At 41.4% G+C, this 16392-nt stretch overlaps 2 protein-coding genes across 3 annotated transcripts in view; one reads left to right on the top strand and one right to left on the bottom strand.

Annotated features, from left to right (window-relative positions):
• Nucleotides 1-465: 465 nt before the first annotated feature.
• Nucleotides 466-11037, bottom strand: LOC111858089 (DDB1- and CUL4-associated factor 8-like). 2 transcript variants are annotated; one of them, XM_023839496.2, is made up of 13 exons: nucleotides 10876-11037; nucleotides 10041-10104; nucleotides 9716-9787; nucleotides 8272-8870; nucleotides 7932-8072; nucleotides 7676-7770; nucleotides 5367-5477; nucleotides 4791-4921; nucleotides 4223-4330; nucleotides 4005-4135; nucleotides 3100-3219; nucleotides 2842-2949; nucleotides 466-2691 (listed from the first exon to the last, which is right to left on the bottom strand). In XM_023839496.2, the coding sequence occupies exons 2-13, from the start codon at nucleotides 10078-10080 to the stop codon at nucleotides 2590-2592; spliced, it is 1758 nt and encodes a 585-aa protein (XP_023695264.2). In that variant the 5' UTR covers nucleotides 10081-10104; nucleotides 10876-11037; the 3' UTR covers nucleotides 466-2589. The 2 variants fall into 2 exon arrangements, with proteins under 2 accessions (XP_023695264.2, XP_023695265.2); XM_023839497.2 differs by lacking the exon at nucleotides 3100-3219.
• Nucleotides 11038-15048: 4011 nt separating this feature from the next.
• LOC111858110 (uncharacterized) overlaps nucleotides 15049-16392 on the top strand; it is a 38676-nt gene continuing 37332 nt past the window's right edge. The window contains exon 1 of the mRNA XM_072718464.1: nucleotides 15049-15188. The gene's annotated coding sequence lies outside the window, so the exon portion shown is untranslated. The remainder of the gene's footprint in view (nucleotides 15189-16392) is intronic.

The raw sequence follows: 16392 nt of genomic DNA, 5'->3' as shown, positions 1-16392 counted from the left end.
CTTGTGCAACATTTCAATATGAATGGGCATATCAAAATACATATAAAACAAGAATTCTACATTGGCTTTTTACTGTCACAGCATGCAATTTTCCATGTGCAAATACTTTTATAGGTTTGCATGCTGCATGGTAGCATCTTGTGTAGTCTGTACCCCAACCTTGTGGCTCCAAGCTTCTCCGTGACCTTAACCAAGATAATATGCAGTTAGAAGACTGATGGATTCAGGTATTCATGATCACTGTAGTTATGTGAAATTTTGTACCAGCTGTGGAGATTCCAGAGTTGTTAAAGAAAATAAGCAATCATTCACATTTACATCGACTATTACTGCTTGCTTCTCAAAATGGAACATAAGGCATTATGATGACATCTAGTGGTTATTATATATTCTCAGTACTTAAGAACGTTAATTCCATGCACTTCACACAAACTGAAACAAGCTAACAAATGGACAAACCCAGAATGCATTGAATCATGGGTTTTATTGCCCTTATGCTTTTTAGACCTGATTTGCCCTTATTCCCTGATTAACAGCGTTTTGCATATGTAACAATGATACCAATACACTGGAATATAAAACAGTATTAGTTCCTCCATTAGATTATTACATGCAGAACAAAACTGTCTTTGCAAATTGTTTGATATTGATTTTTAACCTATATAAAGTCAAAATAATTATTTCTGAGTAAAAATCAACAGCTTTTGTGTTTTTCTTTTCAAATGAATACCACAGTCTACTTAACCAGAGCTTACACTGAATTTAATTTGTTTTGCTGGAAAAAAAGACTCCAGAAAAACCTGAGTAATAAAGTTTGTTTACTAAATAAACCACACGCGTTTTAAACATGAGAAGCGTAGAACATCTTAAGCAAAGACCAGTTAATATCACAAGTAAAAGCAAACGTGAATGGAACCTCAGTGAAAATACAGGTATCGTTTAAAGGAGAAACACGGATAAGTTTTTACTGACTAATTAAACAAATAAATCCTATGGACATCATCAAATGCTTGTCACAATACCCATCCTCTTCTCAAGTTATCTTTTGTCATATAGAAAAAAACACCTCTGGATTTTATATACATTTTCAAGTTCCGCTTTACAGTTCTAAGTACAAAGATTTGTGTGATTTTTTTTTTCTTGGATACAAAGAAACCTCACCCTTTAATCTCTTAACACGACTTGTGTTAAGCGCAGTCCTGTCACAAGAGCTGAACTGCTGTGTCACCAGAAACATCTGCAGTACAATATGTCCTCCCTGAATTTGTTGAACAATACGAAACATTACAGCACTATGTTGATAACAGAAAGAAAAAATAAAGATTACATCTTTTTAGACTCTAAGTCCAGTCTTTTGATTTGGTTTATAACATTTTCTTTCTGGTGCACAGGTGGATCATGGGAAGCCTAAACAAATAACTATTTTCTTACATCAGATATTTGCAAAGGATGTTTTGTGATCACTAGAAGTCCCTGAAAATTGCTTAAAAAAAAACATTTCACCCTGTGGGCAAAGACCGTAAGGACAGTTTCAGAGGGTGGGAAAAAAATCTGAGGTCTTAACTGCACCAAAAAAATGTGACTCTTGGATCTCGACAAAAGGGAACATGGCTCAGATTCAAGCAGGTCTGAAAGCCCTTTACCCCGTTTTTTTTCTTGTGCTGCAGCTAGATCACAGGAAGGATCATGCACTGTTTGTGGTAAAACACGAAACGTGCAAACTTTAAAATCAGTGACCCATTTTTATTATAAGTGAAGCTGAAGCAGCAAAGAAGTAAAGAGTTTTCAGCATCCACGGTATGCACTCCTAGTAGCCCCCACCAAAAATATATGTGAACCTGAATTGCATGATGCCAAGCAGGTTAACCTACAGTAAGACGCCTTTGTATTACAAGAAGGTCTACAGCCCTTCAAATATTGCAGGGTGGGGCTTCCCTTTTCTCCCCTTTGATGGGGAAACGGAAAATAAACCGACAATACATTTTTAAGACACTGCTTCTAACTGGCATGTGAGCAAGATTTTGAAGTAATGGATAAACATAAAAATATATTTTTTGAAACTATATTGCTGTGTGTCATTTTCTGCAACAGCTGCATGGATTGGATGATCCAGACTGTTCTCTTTTCAGTAAAGCCTGTTGTTAACAGGAAGGGTTCTAACCCCTGTAGGGGGTGACAAAATAATATGCACAGATAGAGCAAAGTTTCAGTATGTGTACCTGCCCAAGCCCCAGTAGGCAGGCTTACATTGGAATTGGCTGTGATTATTAGAAGTTACCAATATCCAAAAACCAAATCACCTGACTGTAAAATGGCCGGCTTGACCTGGCTGTGAATCACTCAGGGTCTCAAATATGTCAGTTCTGGCTGTGCACCTCTGTCATCATTATTACGTGTAAGTGTGGCAGGTAGCGCTGAAACATGTAACAGCATTTCCTCAAAATAATATATATGCATCCACAGAATCTGTTTCCTGTAGGTCAGTCAGCCATGTTAGTATTAGGACATAAGTGTGTGTGTGTGTGTGTGTGTGTGTGTGTGTCAAGTTTGAGACAAACCAGGAACCATAAGAGTCGTTCTGCTTCCTACTCAGGAGGACATGCATTGCATGCTGTCAGGTCCCATGTCCTCTTCGTTTGAGGAGTCGGCTGAACTCCAGGACTCATCTACCTCTCCCTCAGTCCGCCGACTCTATAAGAGGGGTATTAATACAAGTTCAAATTCCAAGCACTACTACACTATACTCCAGAGTATAGTACACAAAGTATAGATCTGTCAGTGATTGTACGGTATTTTACAGATACTTATTGATGCCTCTACTGGTACTGAGAGTTTACTCACCCTCTGCAGCCTCCTGTGTCTCATAAGGAACCAGAGCAGCTGAGTGTCATACCGGTATCCATACCGCATGCTGTCTTCATCGCGCTCTCTCTTGTTCTTCTTTATTACCTGCATCATCACCACATCAATCACCATTAAAAAAACGAAAAAAAAAACATCTTGATCACTTCTACAGCAACAATTTCACAGGTCCACAATCGAGAATGTATGGGAACATGTTTTGTGTGCATGTAAGTGCCACGCGAGCATGGTGCTGACTTCTTTAAGGCCCTTCAGTACAGTCGGCACCTCGGCGGTCGGGGCCCACAGTTTAACATCATGATCCAGGCCACTGGTGGCCAGCATCGGCAGGCAGGGGTGGGGCTCCAGGCAATTTACCTGGAGGGTGACAGGGTGTCCATTTTAAGATACATACTGGATGCTTTCACACTGCAGGAATTTTTTTCAGGAACTGGAACCTTTTTTCCAAGAACCAGGAACTTTTGTTATGTTCACACCGCAAGAACGAACTGTAGTTCATCAAAGCTTTTTTTTAGTCCCTACTAGGTACTTTTCATTCAAACACATACTAGTGGGGAGGGGCTTGCAGCGATAAACTTGCTGATTGGTTGACCACAAGCACTGGTGTCAGATTGGAAGTTACACAGAACTGCTGGGAAAAATTGGAAAATTCAACCGTTAACCGATATATACTTATGTCTAAAATCGCCAGTGTGATGATAATATTATTATCGGAATTAATCTGCTGGGCAGGTTTAATAATGAGTTATCAACTTGTTGTGGGTTGTGCAAAATATAAATACTATGCTATGTCTCTCTTTCATTATAGTCACGATCCCCCTCCAATAACTATCAAATAAATAAAAATGATTTGTTAATCCTCCACTGTTTTGGGGTGGTGGTGTAGTTCCATATGAAATTACATGTGAATTTTAACCTATGAGCTTATTGGGTGGGAAAGCAACACATGAAAGTGGACAGGAACTACACAAGTTCCTGTTTGAGACAACCCAGGAACCAGGTTCTAGAAATTTGGTGTGAAAGCACCCACTTACATAGTCACAGGCACACTCGCATTATGATGAATAACAACAAACACACCTTTGCAGTTCTTACATTACTAAGAAAGATCACAGTTTTCTAATGTCTATCGGCTCACTCACCACTCCTCCTCTGTCCCCCTTCATGAACTGTATGATGCGGGACGAGTATTTATCCCACAGGTAGATGTGTCCACAGTCACTGCCGCTGACCACAAACTCGCTGCAGGGGCCGTAGAAATTCACACCCTTCACTGTGTGGCAGGCGGAGGAGAGAGAGGGAAGTGAAGACAGGAAGTCTCACCTAGGGTGCACGGACCCCTTTCCTCCCCCTCACTCACCCGTGACATCGTTACGATGGCCTTTGTACCTCCGGCTGTATTCTGCCCCATCAGGGAGGTTGGCATCAAACAGGTAAATGTCCTCATCATTGTAACTGGCTAACAGCTCTTAGGGACAATGAGTAAAATATAGATTACAGAACTGCATGGGGGTAGGGGGGGGGTCGATCACCATCGATCTCAGGCTGCAGGTCAGCAGTTTTACCTGGCACTCACTCTGAACATGTCACCTAAAAATTGCTCTCAGCATTTTCTTTATTGAGCAGTTTGGACAATAATGTGGGAGACAAATACATTGCATCCTTGTTTTCAGCTAAAGTGGCCACATTGGGTGGGATTTCATTTGTTTTCCTTCTCTGTCCAAAACCCTTCTGCTTTTCATTAAAAAGGAAAATTCCAAGAGTTAAGATCTGAACTCCATTCTTGACAATTCTGGAAGACTAGTTATTTATGCAGTCACAGTCACAGAAGAGCAACTAACAAATCCTCATGCAGTCAAGGCAAATATACAGGAGAATATGGTGTGGTGTGTGTACTGTATGTTTGCACATGGGCAAGAGGTTGATACCTGTGCCATTGTGACTGTACACCAAGCAGGTGATGTTGGTTTTGGTTTCGCTAGAGACAAGATGGGATGGGCAGAATTTCTTCAACACCCCGTAATTGTCACTCTCATTGATCTTTCTCCGGTCATAGATCCTACAGGAGAAGGAACAGCTGTCAGTCAACCTGGCAGAGCAGTGAGGAATACCACCGTCATTTCATAATACAGCATATACCTCACGTGTTGTTACGCAAGGTTTGAGAATAATCATCAACAATGTTTTTATAGTCCTTGTTGAGCCAGATGCGAGCTATATCCTCCTGAGACCCGACCTATTCATTTATGTCCATTGTAGTGGACATTGTATTTTTGCATTTATTTTTTCACTGATGTTGGGAAACGTATTTATTCTTGTTGTGCACTAAAGAGGACATGCTGTGAAATTAAAATAAGAATAAATTTGAAAAAATCTAAATTGTAAGATGTCTTATTTCCTCCAAAGACAAATAACCTACAATTGAAGGACACTTTTTTTCCTTGGGTCTCAGGAGGATATAGAAAAGAAAAAAGAAAACCAACAAATCCACTGATAGATCTTACCTGACATACTGGTCTCTCCCACCCACAGCGAATTGGTGCACGTTGGCAGGGTTGACGAAAATGGTGTAGAGACCAATGTTCCTATTGCTGTCCTTCACCAACACTATTTTACTAATGGTGTGAAAAAGGAAATGTGACTAAGATACATAAAGATTTATTTAACTGATACATCCATCCACACAATGAGAGCTAGGTAGGGAATAACCCAGGATGGGGCACCAACCCATCACAGGCCACTGATACTATCCACACAGACACATTCACAGTTATGGATAATTTGGCAAAATCAACCTGCTTCAGCATGTTTTTGAACTGTGGGGGAAACCAGAGGAAATCCTATGAAGACACAGGAGGAACATAGAAACTATGCAACCCTTGTCTCAAAAGGTGTGAGGAAACCATGCCACTGCAGCAACATGTTGCCCTTTTACCTACACAGCTAACGCTAAAGCTAGAAAAGATGTTGCTGTGCAGCTCATTCTGCAAAACACACAGTTTTTGCATCTGTATATCTTGTGGAGCTGTACTGCACTGTGATGGTGCGTTTAGTAGGACTGAGTATCGTTTAGTAGCCGGCGATCGGTCCGCCAAAGTTCCGACCTTCGACTGCCACCTGATCGATATTGCACCTGACCCCCACGGCTCCCCCTGCTGGTGGTGGGCCCACAGGAGGGTGGACTCATGTTACTTTTTCAGGTTATGCCCGGCCGGGCACCATGGCATTTGCCCTTGAGCTCCTGCCCCAAGCCTGGCTCCAGGGTGAGACCAGGTCTCCCCAATCTGGGTGAGGTAACATGGTCCATTGTTTTATTTTCCTTCATGGGAGTTTTCTGAATCGCACTTAGTCTGGCCACTCTCCTAGGACCAATTTGCTTTGGGAGACCCTACCTGCCCCCGACGACATAGCTCCTAATATCACAGAGACACACAAACCCCTCCATAAGGAGGCGATTTTGCTGCCGAGTGTGAGGTGGTTGGAATGAGGATCAGCATCTCCAAGTCTGAGGCCAAGGTTCTCGACCGGAAAAGGATGGATTGCCCGTTCCTGGTGGGGGATGATTTACTGCCTCAAGTGGAGGAGTTCAAGTATCTCGGAGTGTTGTTCACGAGTGAGGGAAAAAGGAAGTAGGAGATCGACAGACGGCAGTACAGACACTGTACTGTTCTGTTTTGGTGAAGAGGGAGCTGAGCCAGAAGGCAAAGCTCTCAATTTACCGGTCGATCTAGTGTACGTTCCTGCCCTCAGCTATGGTCATGAGCTCTGGGTAGTGACAGAAAGAATGAGATAGTGGATACAAGTAGTAGCAATGACTCTCTCTGCTTACAAAGGAGCCAGTTGAGGTGGTTCAAGGCATCCATCTAGGATGCCTCCTGGACGGCTCCCTGGGGAGGTGTTTCAGGCATGACCAACTGGGATGAGGCCCCAGGGCAGACCCAGGATACGCTGAAGAGATTATATCTCTCGGCTGCCCTGGGAACGCCTTGGTATTCCCCGGTGGAGCAGGAGGAGGTGGCTGGGGAGAGGGAGGTCTGGGATCCCTGCTTAGACTGTTGCCCCTGTGACCCGACCCCAGGAAAGTGGCGGAAAAAAATCAATGGATGGATGGATGGATGGAAGGATGGAGTATGGTTTGGTTTTTCAAATACTGGAGCTAAACTGATACTTTTAAAAGAGTGCCATTGCAAAAGCGGTGTCTAAAACAGTATTTAAAAAAAAAAAACGAAAGTCGACATTAAAGAATGGCTTTTTTTATAAGACAAATTTGAGCTTAAAATTGAACAACAGTACTATATTAAGACATTAAATACAAAACACTTAATTTTACATAACATAACAAATAAAACCTATCCCAACTATCCTAAGCTACTTAAAACCTTAGATATATATAAACAAAACACTTAAATTTACATCACAGGGTGAGAATCCTTCTGAGTGAAATAAATGAAAAGCCACACTTTAGACCGTTTAGATTAAGGCATTTTAACCATGTTTAAGGTAGCTACCAGCTAACTGTAGCTGTCTGATGACATCAGAATAAGTGTAACATTAACTGCTGATGGCATGTGAAGTTATTCTGTTATCTGAGCACCAGAAGGTAAATATTTCAGTTGACAGCTCAGGCGTTTAAGCGGCACCAAAATAAGGCACTGAAATCTGCATTGCAGTATGGGGCAGTGCTTACCGATCATATAGGACCTTCAGTACTCAATCCCAGTGTTAAGATGAATTCATGTTTGTAGCAGGTGCGGCTGTGGTTTGTTGGAGAGGGACATGTGGCTGTAAGACACCGTGGAATCAGAATACTCACGTGGCGGGCCGGTCAAGCCGCAAGTCGATCCCGAACACGACTGCGTCCTCCCCGGCAGACAGAAAGGTGCAGGGGGAGTTAGGCTCCAGGGCCAGCTGGGGGGGGGGACACGATCAGGTCCTCAGTCTCGGACAAATTCACTTAACACAATGTATTTTTTTTTTAAAAAGTAACACTGACAAAGCACTGATTCTACAGCTTCTATACTGTATAGCTGCCTTGTGAAGAGAGATGCACATTCAGGCGCTCAGTCTACCTTATGGGCAGCCCCCTTGTGCTGGGCGACCCTCTTGGTGCCCTTGCAGCGCTGAGTGGCGGACAGCTCGGCCACTCTGATCTGGCCGTCCCGCGCGCACATGGCCAGGCTGGAGTCTCCGCTGTGGGGCAGGAACTTTGCCTGGAAGAAAATCTCAGTCCCATCAATTTATACTTTCGCAGTTTAGACAGACATCTATTTCTTGTTCAGTTGGTAGGAAATATATATACAGTCACAGAAAAAAATTAAGAGACCACTATATTTTTAAACAAATTAGCATTTTAAAATCCTGGTTTAATCCTGGTTGTGCTGGTAGACAGCAACCAAATGATCCCCTCACCTGAAAAACGTTGCTCTTATGGCCGCTGTCAAACTCCAGCTGGACTCGGCGCCGGGCCCAGTCCCACAGCACCACGCGCAGGTCGTCGCTGCCGGAGGCCAGGCACGTGCCTGACGGGTTGAAGTGCAGAGTGTTGACGCAGCCCGTGTGCTGCTCCAGGCTGCCCTGCAGCTCCAGCCGCTGCACAAGCCCCCGCGCCCCACACGCCCTCCGCACAAACTGCGCCCCCCGCCCTATCTCCCGCTGACGCAGGGATGACACTGCCCTCCAGGCAGGTGCTGCCAGGTCCCGCAGGTCCGCCGCCAGCCATGCCTCCACCTCTCGCTCATCCTCCTCCACCTCGTTCTCCTCCTCTGCCTCCTCCTCCTCCTCCTCATCTGAGCTGGAGGAGCTGTGGGTAGCCCTGCCTTCCGAAGGCTCCCGCTCCCTCCTCCTCTTCCTGCTCTCCCTCACTCGACCCTCTTCTCTCTCATCCATCCTCCTTTCCATTCCACTTTCCCCATCATCTTCTCCCTCCTCTGCTAGGCCATATGGTTCACTTTCCTCCATGCTGTCTCCATCCTCTTCCTCTTCCTCTTCCTCGGGACAAGGGCTGAGCACTGGATTGAGGAGCAAATGGAAGGGATAGGAGGAGGTGTAGACAAAATGAAACGAAAACAGCTTTGCCTTTCATTAGGGCTGCACTATATCACATCACGATATAAACGCGATATGTATGCATGCAGAGTAATCACCAAGGCTTTTGGCAACAGGTATAGAAATATGTCTGGATGCCGGATTTTCGGTACCATACGGACGTTTGCTTACATCCACAACTCGAAAGGCAGATTAGGAGTATGCCTTAAATAATAACGAGAGGTGTATTGTGATGCCCAAAAGTGAGTAATCTGTATAAATTCAGTGTATCCTTATGCGCATTAAATTTGGTTAGAGGAACATGCCACATGCTACTGCTTTGGTAAATCATAGAAGCAATATGCACTGAAGCAGCAGCGAAGAAAGGGACGGCTTAGCAACCATGACGTCTTTTAAAAGAGAAGATATTGTGGTAAAAAGACGTTGGTGGTGTGGTGGTACTTTTTTTTGCAGTTTAAAGTCCAACACATTTATTAAACATAAGAATATGGAGAATTTATACAATTTCATCATCCAAAGACCAGGTGGTTGTTGCACAAGTACACATATTGCGATTATACCATGATGTGATATTGTGCAGCCCTATCTTACATGTTTTTAAATAAACCCAAACAAGTGAAAATGATAAGGAGAGCACACATGCATGTTGGGATACAAATATCATAAATGTACATTGCAGTTTTTAAAGTACAGTGTTTTTGCAAATGCTTTCTGCTTTTTTTACTGTTTACAAAAGCATTTATTACACTTTATGAAAATACATCTAATGAAAAGTGCTACCAGTACCGAGAGGAGGTAAGACACACACCTGTGTCGGACCCCGTCGTTCTCCCGTCCTGCTGGGACCCCCTCCCCTTTCTGGGATCGGAACTTTCCGAGCCTGGGGAGCACCGCAAAAAGAGAGTGAGAATGGTCGGTGGTAGGAAAGTCAAAGTGCAATGAGCAAGGATGAAAGAATCAGAAGGTATGGAACAAGCAGAAAGAGAAGGAACATTATAAAGGAAGCCCTAAACTAGAAACCTAAATGTTAATGTTAACTACCAAACAGAAAGAAAAGAGGAATATAAATCCAACAACAGAGTTCATACTCCCTGTTGTGGCTGTATCCTCCAGTGCAATTCCAATGTTCTCACCAGTTAAGCGTGTGGAACTGTCCTCTTTGTTGGCCATCATGTCGGAGTATCTCCTTCCCTGCAACTATGCAAAGCAACCGCATTATTCATAAAAGCTAATATTAAACTATATAAAATTATACAAGCTAATATTATTTATTTATTTGTTAGTCTTGGGATTCCTATGCATTACAAAGTTAAATGCCTGATGTATCACGTTCACATGTATTTAAATGCAAACGTGACTGATATTTCACAGAGTTGTCCTACCTCTGACTAGGGCAGAACTTACGTGAAATAATCAGTTGAAATACAGATTCTGACTTCAGGTCTGTTGGGAGTTCTATCATCTATGCAAGGTCATCACCACACTTATTTTAATGGAATAATGCAGAATGCAGTAATAATGCAGTGGTTTTTATAATGAATTAGCCACTAGCTTCATGACAATAAATAACTGAAATTGCAAATATAACCCAGTTCGCTCACATGCGGTAGTAGAATTACATCATTCAGAAGGATGTTTGCATAAACGCTAAAACAAGGCCCATTTAAAAAGTAGCAATAGCGGCTACAAACCTCCATCTTAACATTTACAAGGACAAGACAAACTCAACAACAACACGCCATACATGAATATAACAAAAAACCGAACGGGAAACCAAAGCTATAACCCACTATATAACATCGACACCAAACTGCCTTCGCTGCCGCATGTTAACCAAATACACGGATATTAGTATCTAGCTAACATAACCAGCTCCTCTGACGTTTACCAACTAGAGAGAAGGAATTATAAATTACGACGTGTCACCTATTTTAAATAAGACGATAATAAGCAGTTCGATACAAGTACCTAGTTTCTACTTCTGACGGACTCTTTGGAGCTGTCTTCTGCTACTTAAAACAGACGACATTGGCCCATTACGATCACAGCACCTAACAGAAGTAGGTGTCGAGCTCGGCCACCGTGCTCTGTTTATATTTTGATGGGTGTCAGTCGCATGTGTCATCTCGCGAGCAGCTTTTCGGCAGCCAATGAGCGCTATCCGGAAATAGAATTGCGTGAGGACAAGGGGCTATGGGAGTTGTAGTTCATGCGTTGTACCCTAAGCTTCCTGGAATACGCTGAACATGACCTTACGTACTGCAATAGTGTTTGTAGAGTGATGATGTACACGTATATGGATTATTCGGACTTTATTAAATAAATAAATGTCTGCATTAATAAATATGTAGTGAAATGTGGAAATAAAAAATGATTATATTGAAATGATATGAAATATGAACATAAATAAATACATCTTTTACGAAAATGTTTTTATTGCCGCTTTTATTCAATTATTTAATTCTATATTGCTGTTTTTGTTTATTGATTTATCCATTTATTTAATTCAATTACATAAAAAAAGCCTTGAATACTAAGGTCTCCGTGATTGTCTGAGTGCTTCCAAGAGACCTACCTCTAGTGGCTGCAGTTTGGAGCAAAGGAGCAATGAACCAGAGATGAAACCACAAGTGGATATGAGGGGAAGTTATAATCCTTCTGTACATCTGAACTATGACACTAAAAGGCAAGCTTAAATGACCATTGAACTATCTAGTCAATTCAATTAATAAAATTAAATGAATGTTTTGATTGTGTATGAATGTAGTGATTAGACAATTAGACGGTTCTTGGGTTAAAGATGGCTGTCAGAAGCTGAGTGCTTAATGCTGTTTATTCCAGAAATGAATGAAGAGAAGAGGGAGTAAACAGACAGTGTGTGGTGGGTGGGAGGCATTTTGCATTCTCAGAATTTAATTTTGGGCAAAACTGGTGATTCTTGACTCTAGATAAAGCCTGGAACATGCCATCAAAGAGGGCGACAGCCTAAAACTGTTGCAGTATTCCACAATGTATGAGGTTGTGATTGGATTTCAATGGCAGATTTTATTTTTATTTTATATATATTATTAGATGTGGGTCAATACCATTTTCATTTAATTTCATTTTTGATATTACTTTCATTGACTTCCAGTATAACACCAGCTCTTGTCATCTACAGAAGTTCTCCTCCATTTTAGGATACATCAACAATGCAGATGAGTCAGAGTACAGAGGACTAGTAGAGGACTTTGCCTTGTGGAACAGGGAGAACAACCTGCAGCTCAACATCAGCAAGACAAAAGAGCTGGTGGTGAACTTCCAGCATAACAGGGAGACCCTGAGACGTGTAACCATCCATGGGGAGGAAGTGGAGGTGATGCAGGGCTACGAGACCTGGGGGGGCAACTGAACAGCAGACTGGACTGGGCGGACAACACAGCAGCTCTGTACAGGAAAGACCAGAGCAGACTCTACTTTCTGAGGAGACTCAGGTTTTTTAACATGTATGGCTGCTGTGTTTTATCAGTCTATAGTGGCCAGTGTGCTTTTCTACACTGTGGCCTGCTGGGGACGTGCCATCAGTTCAGGCAAAACCAGCCACCTGAACAGACTCATCAGGAAGGCCAGGATCATCAGAGGACTAACCCTGGACCCACTGGAGACGAGGGTCAGAGAAGAGGATGTTAGCGAAATTGAAAAATATCATGAACAATTCTGCCCATCTGCTTCAGGGGGCGCTTTGCTGGTGCACATTGAGCCACCAGTTCATTGTAACACTGTGTGCTAAAGAACACTACTAGTGATTGTTCCTGCCATCAGGAACAATCTAAACCACAGTAGAACAATACAGCAATGCTTCCAGTGAACTCTGCTTGCATTGAAACTTTGCAAAGGCTGAAGTGTGCTGTCTATTTCTACTGATTGTGTGTTTGTCTGTGCCTGTACGTACCTGTACAGAATGTCACCACTTATTGCAGTACTCATGGTGTCCACCAGGTGGCATTCTAATCCTTATGATGAATTCACCCTTCATCAGAACTTATAATTCTTTTATCGATTTCATTTGTTAGATCTCCTACTTGAGCCTCCCATGTTATGAAATACTGAGTCTTGATTAATTTTTATTATGTTTGAGTATGTCTGTGGTGGATTTTGGATTGAAATTTATTTCAATGTATTTACAGCTGATCAATACAACAAGGTGGTATTGGAGGAAATAAGGAATTTAAGTCCAACTGTCCCAGTATGGTGATGGTATTTACAGGGATATGCAATATTTACTGTATGATACATGTATCAGTCATCAAATCTTCAGCTACAGTCAAGCATTTATTCTCCTTTGCTGGATTGATCAACAGGCCCCATTGACAACATCCATCCATCCATTTTCTGTAACCGCTTGTCCTGTTCAGGGTTGTAGGGTTTCTGGAACCTATCCCGGAGGCTATGGGAGGCAGGAAACAACCCCGCATGGGGCACTAACCCATCGCAGGCCACACTCACACACCAGTCACTCACACATGCACACTTACCGGCAATTTGGTAACTCATCAGGAAGGCCAGCATGTTTCTGGGCAGTGGGGGGAAACCAGAGCACCTGGAGGAAACCACGCAATGACTGGTTGGGAATTCCTGATCTGTAGCATTCTCTATTTAGCCTTATTGGAGCATCACTACATGTCTTTACTAGGCTGTGGATGTGTGTGTCTGTGTCCTCTAAGCCCACATTATGCATCTCTCAGTAGGGTCACTAGTTGGAGTTGGGTTCCATTGCTACTTTCAGAATACATTTCTGGGTGAGTCTAAAATCAAAACATATTGGGTCATTTTAAATTTGCTAAGTGCTAAAAGTGTTCATTTTCAACTTACAAATAGGTTTCTAATGGTTGAAAACTAAATAAATGATTGCTAAATGATTGTACCCCAGTTAAAGTATGATCATTTGTATTAACTAACACACAATTTATTATTATTGATTAATTAATTACTTAAACAAGTTGCTATGGATAAAGGTGCTATTAGTTGTCTGCTTATGAATGACTTCACCGAGTCAGTGTTACTGATGCAAGGAAGGGCCCTTCATTATCAAACACTATGTAACAAAATCAATATACAATTATGAATCATTAACAAACTATTACTTAAACATTAAACTGTTGGTTTCTTTAAAACTAATCTTCACCTGGTTTATCAAAGGGATATGTGGGGATCTGGGGAGTGACTGGCAGGTCAGAGTATTTGATCTGTTGACTGTTTGCATATGTTGGATTGACAGCACACCTCTTTAGGCAGAGAAAAGCTATTCCTCTTAAACACGGTCCACTTAATCAACTTAGTCAGTGTACTGGGGAAGGGATAGATCAAATAGACTGATATAAGGTTTGCAAAGTGGTTTCATGCTCCGTTACAGAAGTATTTTTGTCATGTCCGCGGATAAGGCACGACCCAAATGCAGGCTGTAGGTTGGTGAAAATCCATGCAGGGGAATTTATTGGTATGACAACACAGAATTTACAGGCAATGACAGATAACAATGACCGGGATCACAGCACTGGGAGGCACTTAAAAAGAAGACTAACGAAGGGGAGAACAGGAGACAGCTGTGAGGGAAGGGAAATGAGCACCAGGCAATGCATGTTAAGTTAGTTAAGTTCTCCCCAAGCGAGCTCGATGGGCCGAATGGCCTCCTCTCATTTGTATAGTTCTTATGTTCTTATGTTCTTATGTTTGGAGCTCCGCCAGGAGGAAGACTGAAGCATCAGTTGGGCGGAGCGAGCAGAGTGTGACAATTTTTTTAATAAAAAAATATAGTTAATTTCGTTACATGCCATAGCTGCTGTATGTTATACTGTACCTTTTGATACACTTACAATTATGGTATTTGGTGTCTTATTTTAAAATACGTTTTGATGTATCATTGTGTGTGGAGTATTTTTCTAGATGGACTGATAAGAAATTTATATATATATATTCTTAAGGTGTTTCAATATTTTGTTCACATTCGGTATAGTCTAGGTGATGTTTTAAACACTTTATAAATTTAACGTTTGATTGCAGATATATGGTTGTGTGTTTTTACCCAGTAATGCATTTTGACCTTTGCCAATATAACGTTTCCACCAAAAGCAAAAGTAAAACGAAAGTTTTTTTTGACTTCCTGTCAATTTAACATGTGCGAGTGATTTGTAATAAAGTTCGACTTATAGTGTCTTATATTGCTTGATATGTGTCCTTCTATGGAGGCAGGACTTAATTTAGCAAAACTGAAAACACGTCTGTGAATAGTGACGCATCTGCAGGTAAGCAAGAAAACTGTTTAAATTTTGAAACTTACAGTTGTGCCACAGGCCTATTAGACCTACTTTTTCTACGGTTCAACCTTTGAAATATTATCATATGATTAAAAAATGGTGAAAAATTATATTAAATCACATTGATTTAAATTCCTCTCATATGAGTATGATAGTATGTTCTGTTACTAAGGATAATTTTAGGTAACTTCAAACCACATAATTCATGTAAAACCACTGGGTACAGATGCGAAAGGATTTCCCACCATAATACTGATATATCGTTGATCAGCAATTGGTACATTTGTTTTTAAATATTTTTAAGGAAAATACTTAGACATGGTTATTTCTGATGTAGGGGAGCCCGGGAATAGATGTCACATTTTTTTTACATTTTTGCCTGTACGTCAGAGCTCTTTTAAAGAATCACATTCAACATTTGATACAAACTAGCTGCATGTGTCTTCTATTAAACAGCACAGGATTTATCTCTGTATCACAAACAGACAATGAATGGTTCAGGCTCAAACACTTGGAGTGAAATATTACAATTTACCCCATAGTCAGTGATAAGTAACATAGCTCTGTGTTATATGTAATATTATAAATGATTCATGATATTTATAATTTTTTTGTTCAACAAAATTTGTGGGTATGTTTGCATATGTGTACAATGTATATTAATCACAATTAAAATCAAAGATCATAATAAAACCAAACAACTGTGTACCAGTTTTAATAACTGAATAATAGTGTGCATCCGCGGCATCGTTAGGCATATTTTAGTCTGGCTTTAGCCCCGTTAAAATGTTTTTTTGTCCTTCCCAAATAAATGTACACTAATTAGTTTAAATAATTTGAGCCATTTCCATCAGACCCCCCCTGATAAAGGCTTAGCCCCCCCCCCTCCCCCCTTTCAGAAATCTCTAGTGACGTACCTGGTATGCATGTCTGCCTGTTTTGTGTGTGTGTGTGTGTGTGTGTGTGTATATGTTTTTCGGTTTTTATTACATTGTGGGGACCAAATGTTCCCCACAAAGTGATACAAACTTGTTATGTTGACGTTGTGTGGACCATTTTTCAGGTCCCCACAAAGATCTGTGAATGCAATTAAAAAACTAAAAATACCAAAAGTCTCATATTTTGTTTAGTTACTTATGGTTAAAGTTAGGGCTGGGTAGGGGTTAAGGTCGTCATGTTGGGATTAGAGTTT

Source organism: Paramormyrops kingsleyae, chromosome 12 (genome assembly GCF_048594095.1).
Source record: "Paramormyrops kingsleyae isolate MSU_618 chromosome 12, PKINGS_0.4, whole genome shotgun sequence".
Classification (NCBI taxonomy): Eukaryota; Metazoa; Chordata; class Actinopteri; order Osteoglossiformes; family Mormyridae; genus Paramormyrops; species Paramormyrops kingsleyae.
Note: the sequence above shows the minus strand (reverse complement) of the source record. Positions and strands in the feature narration are given on the sequence as shown.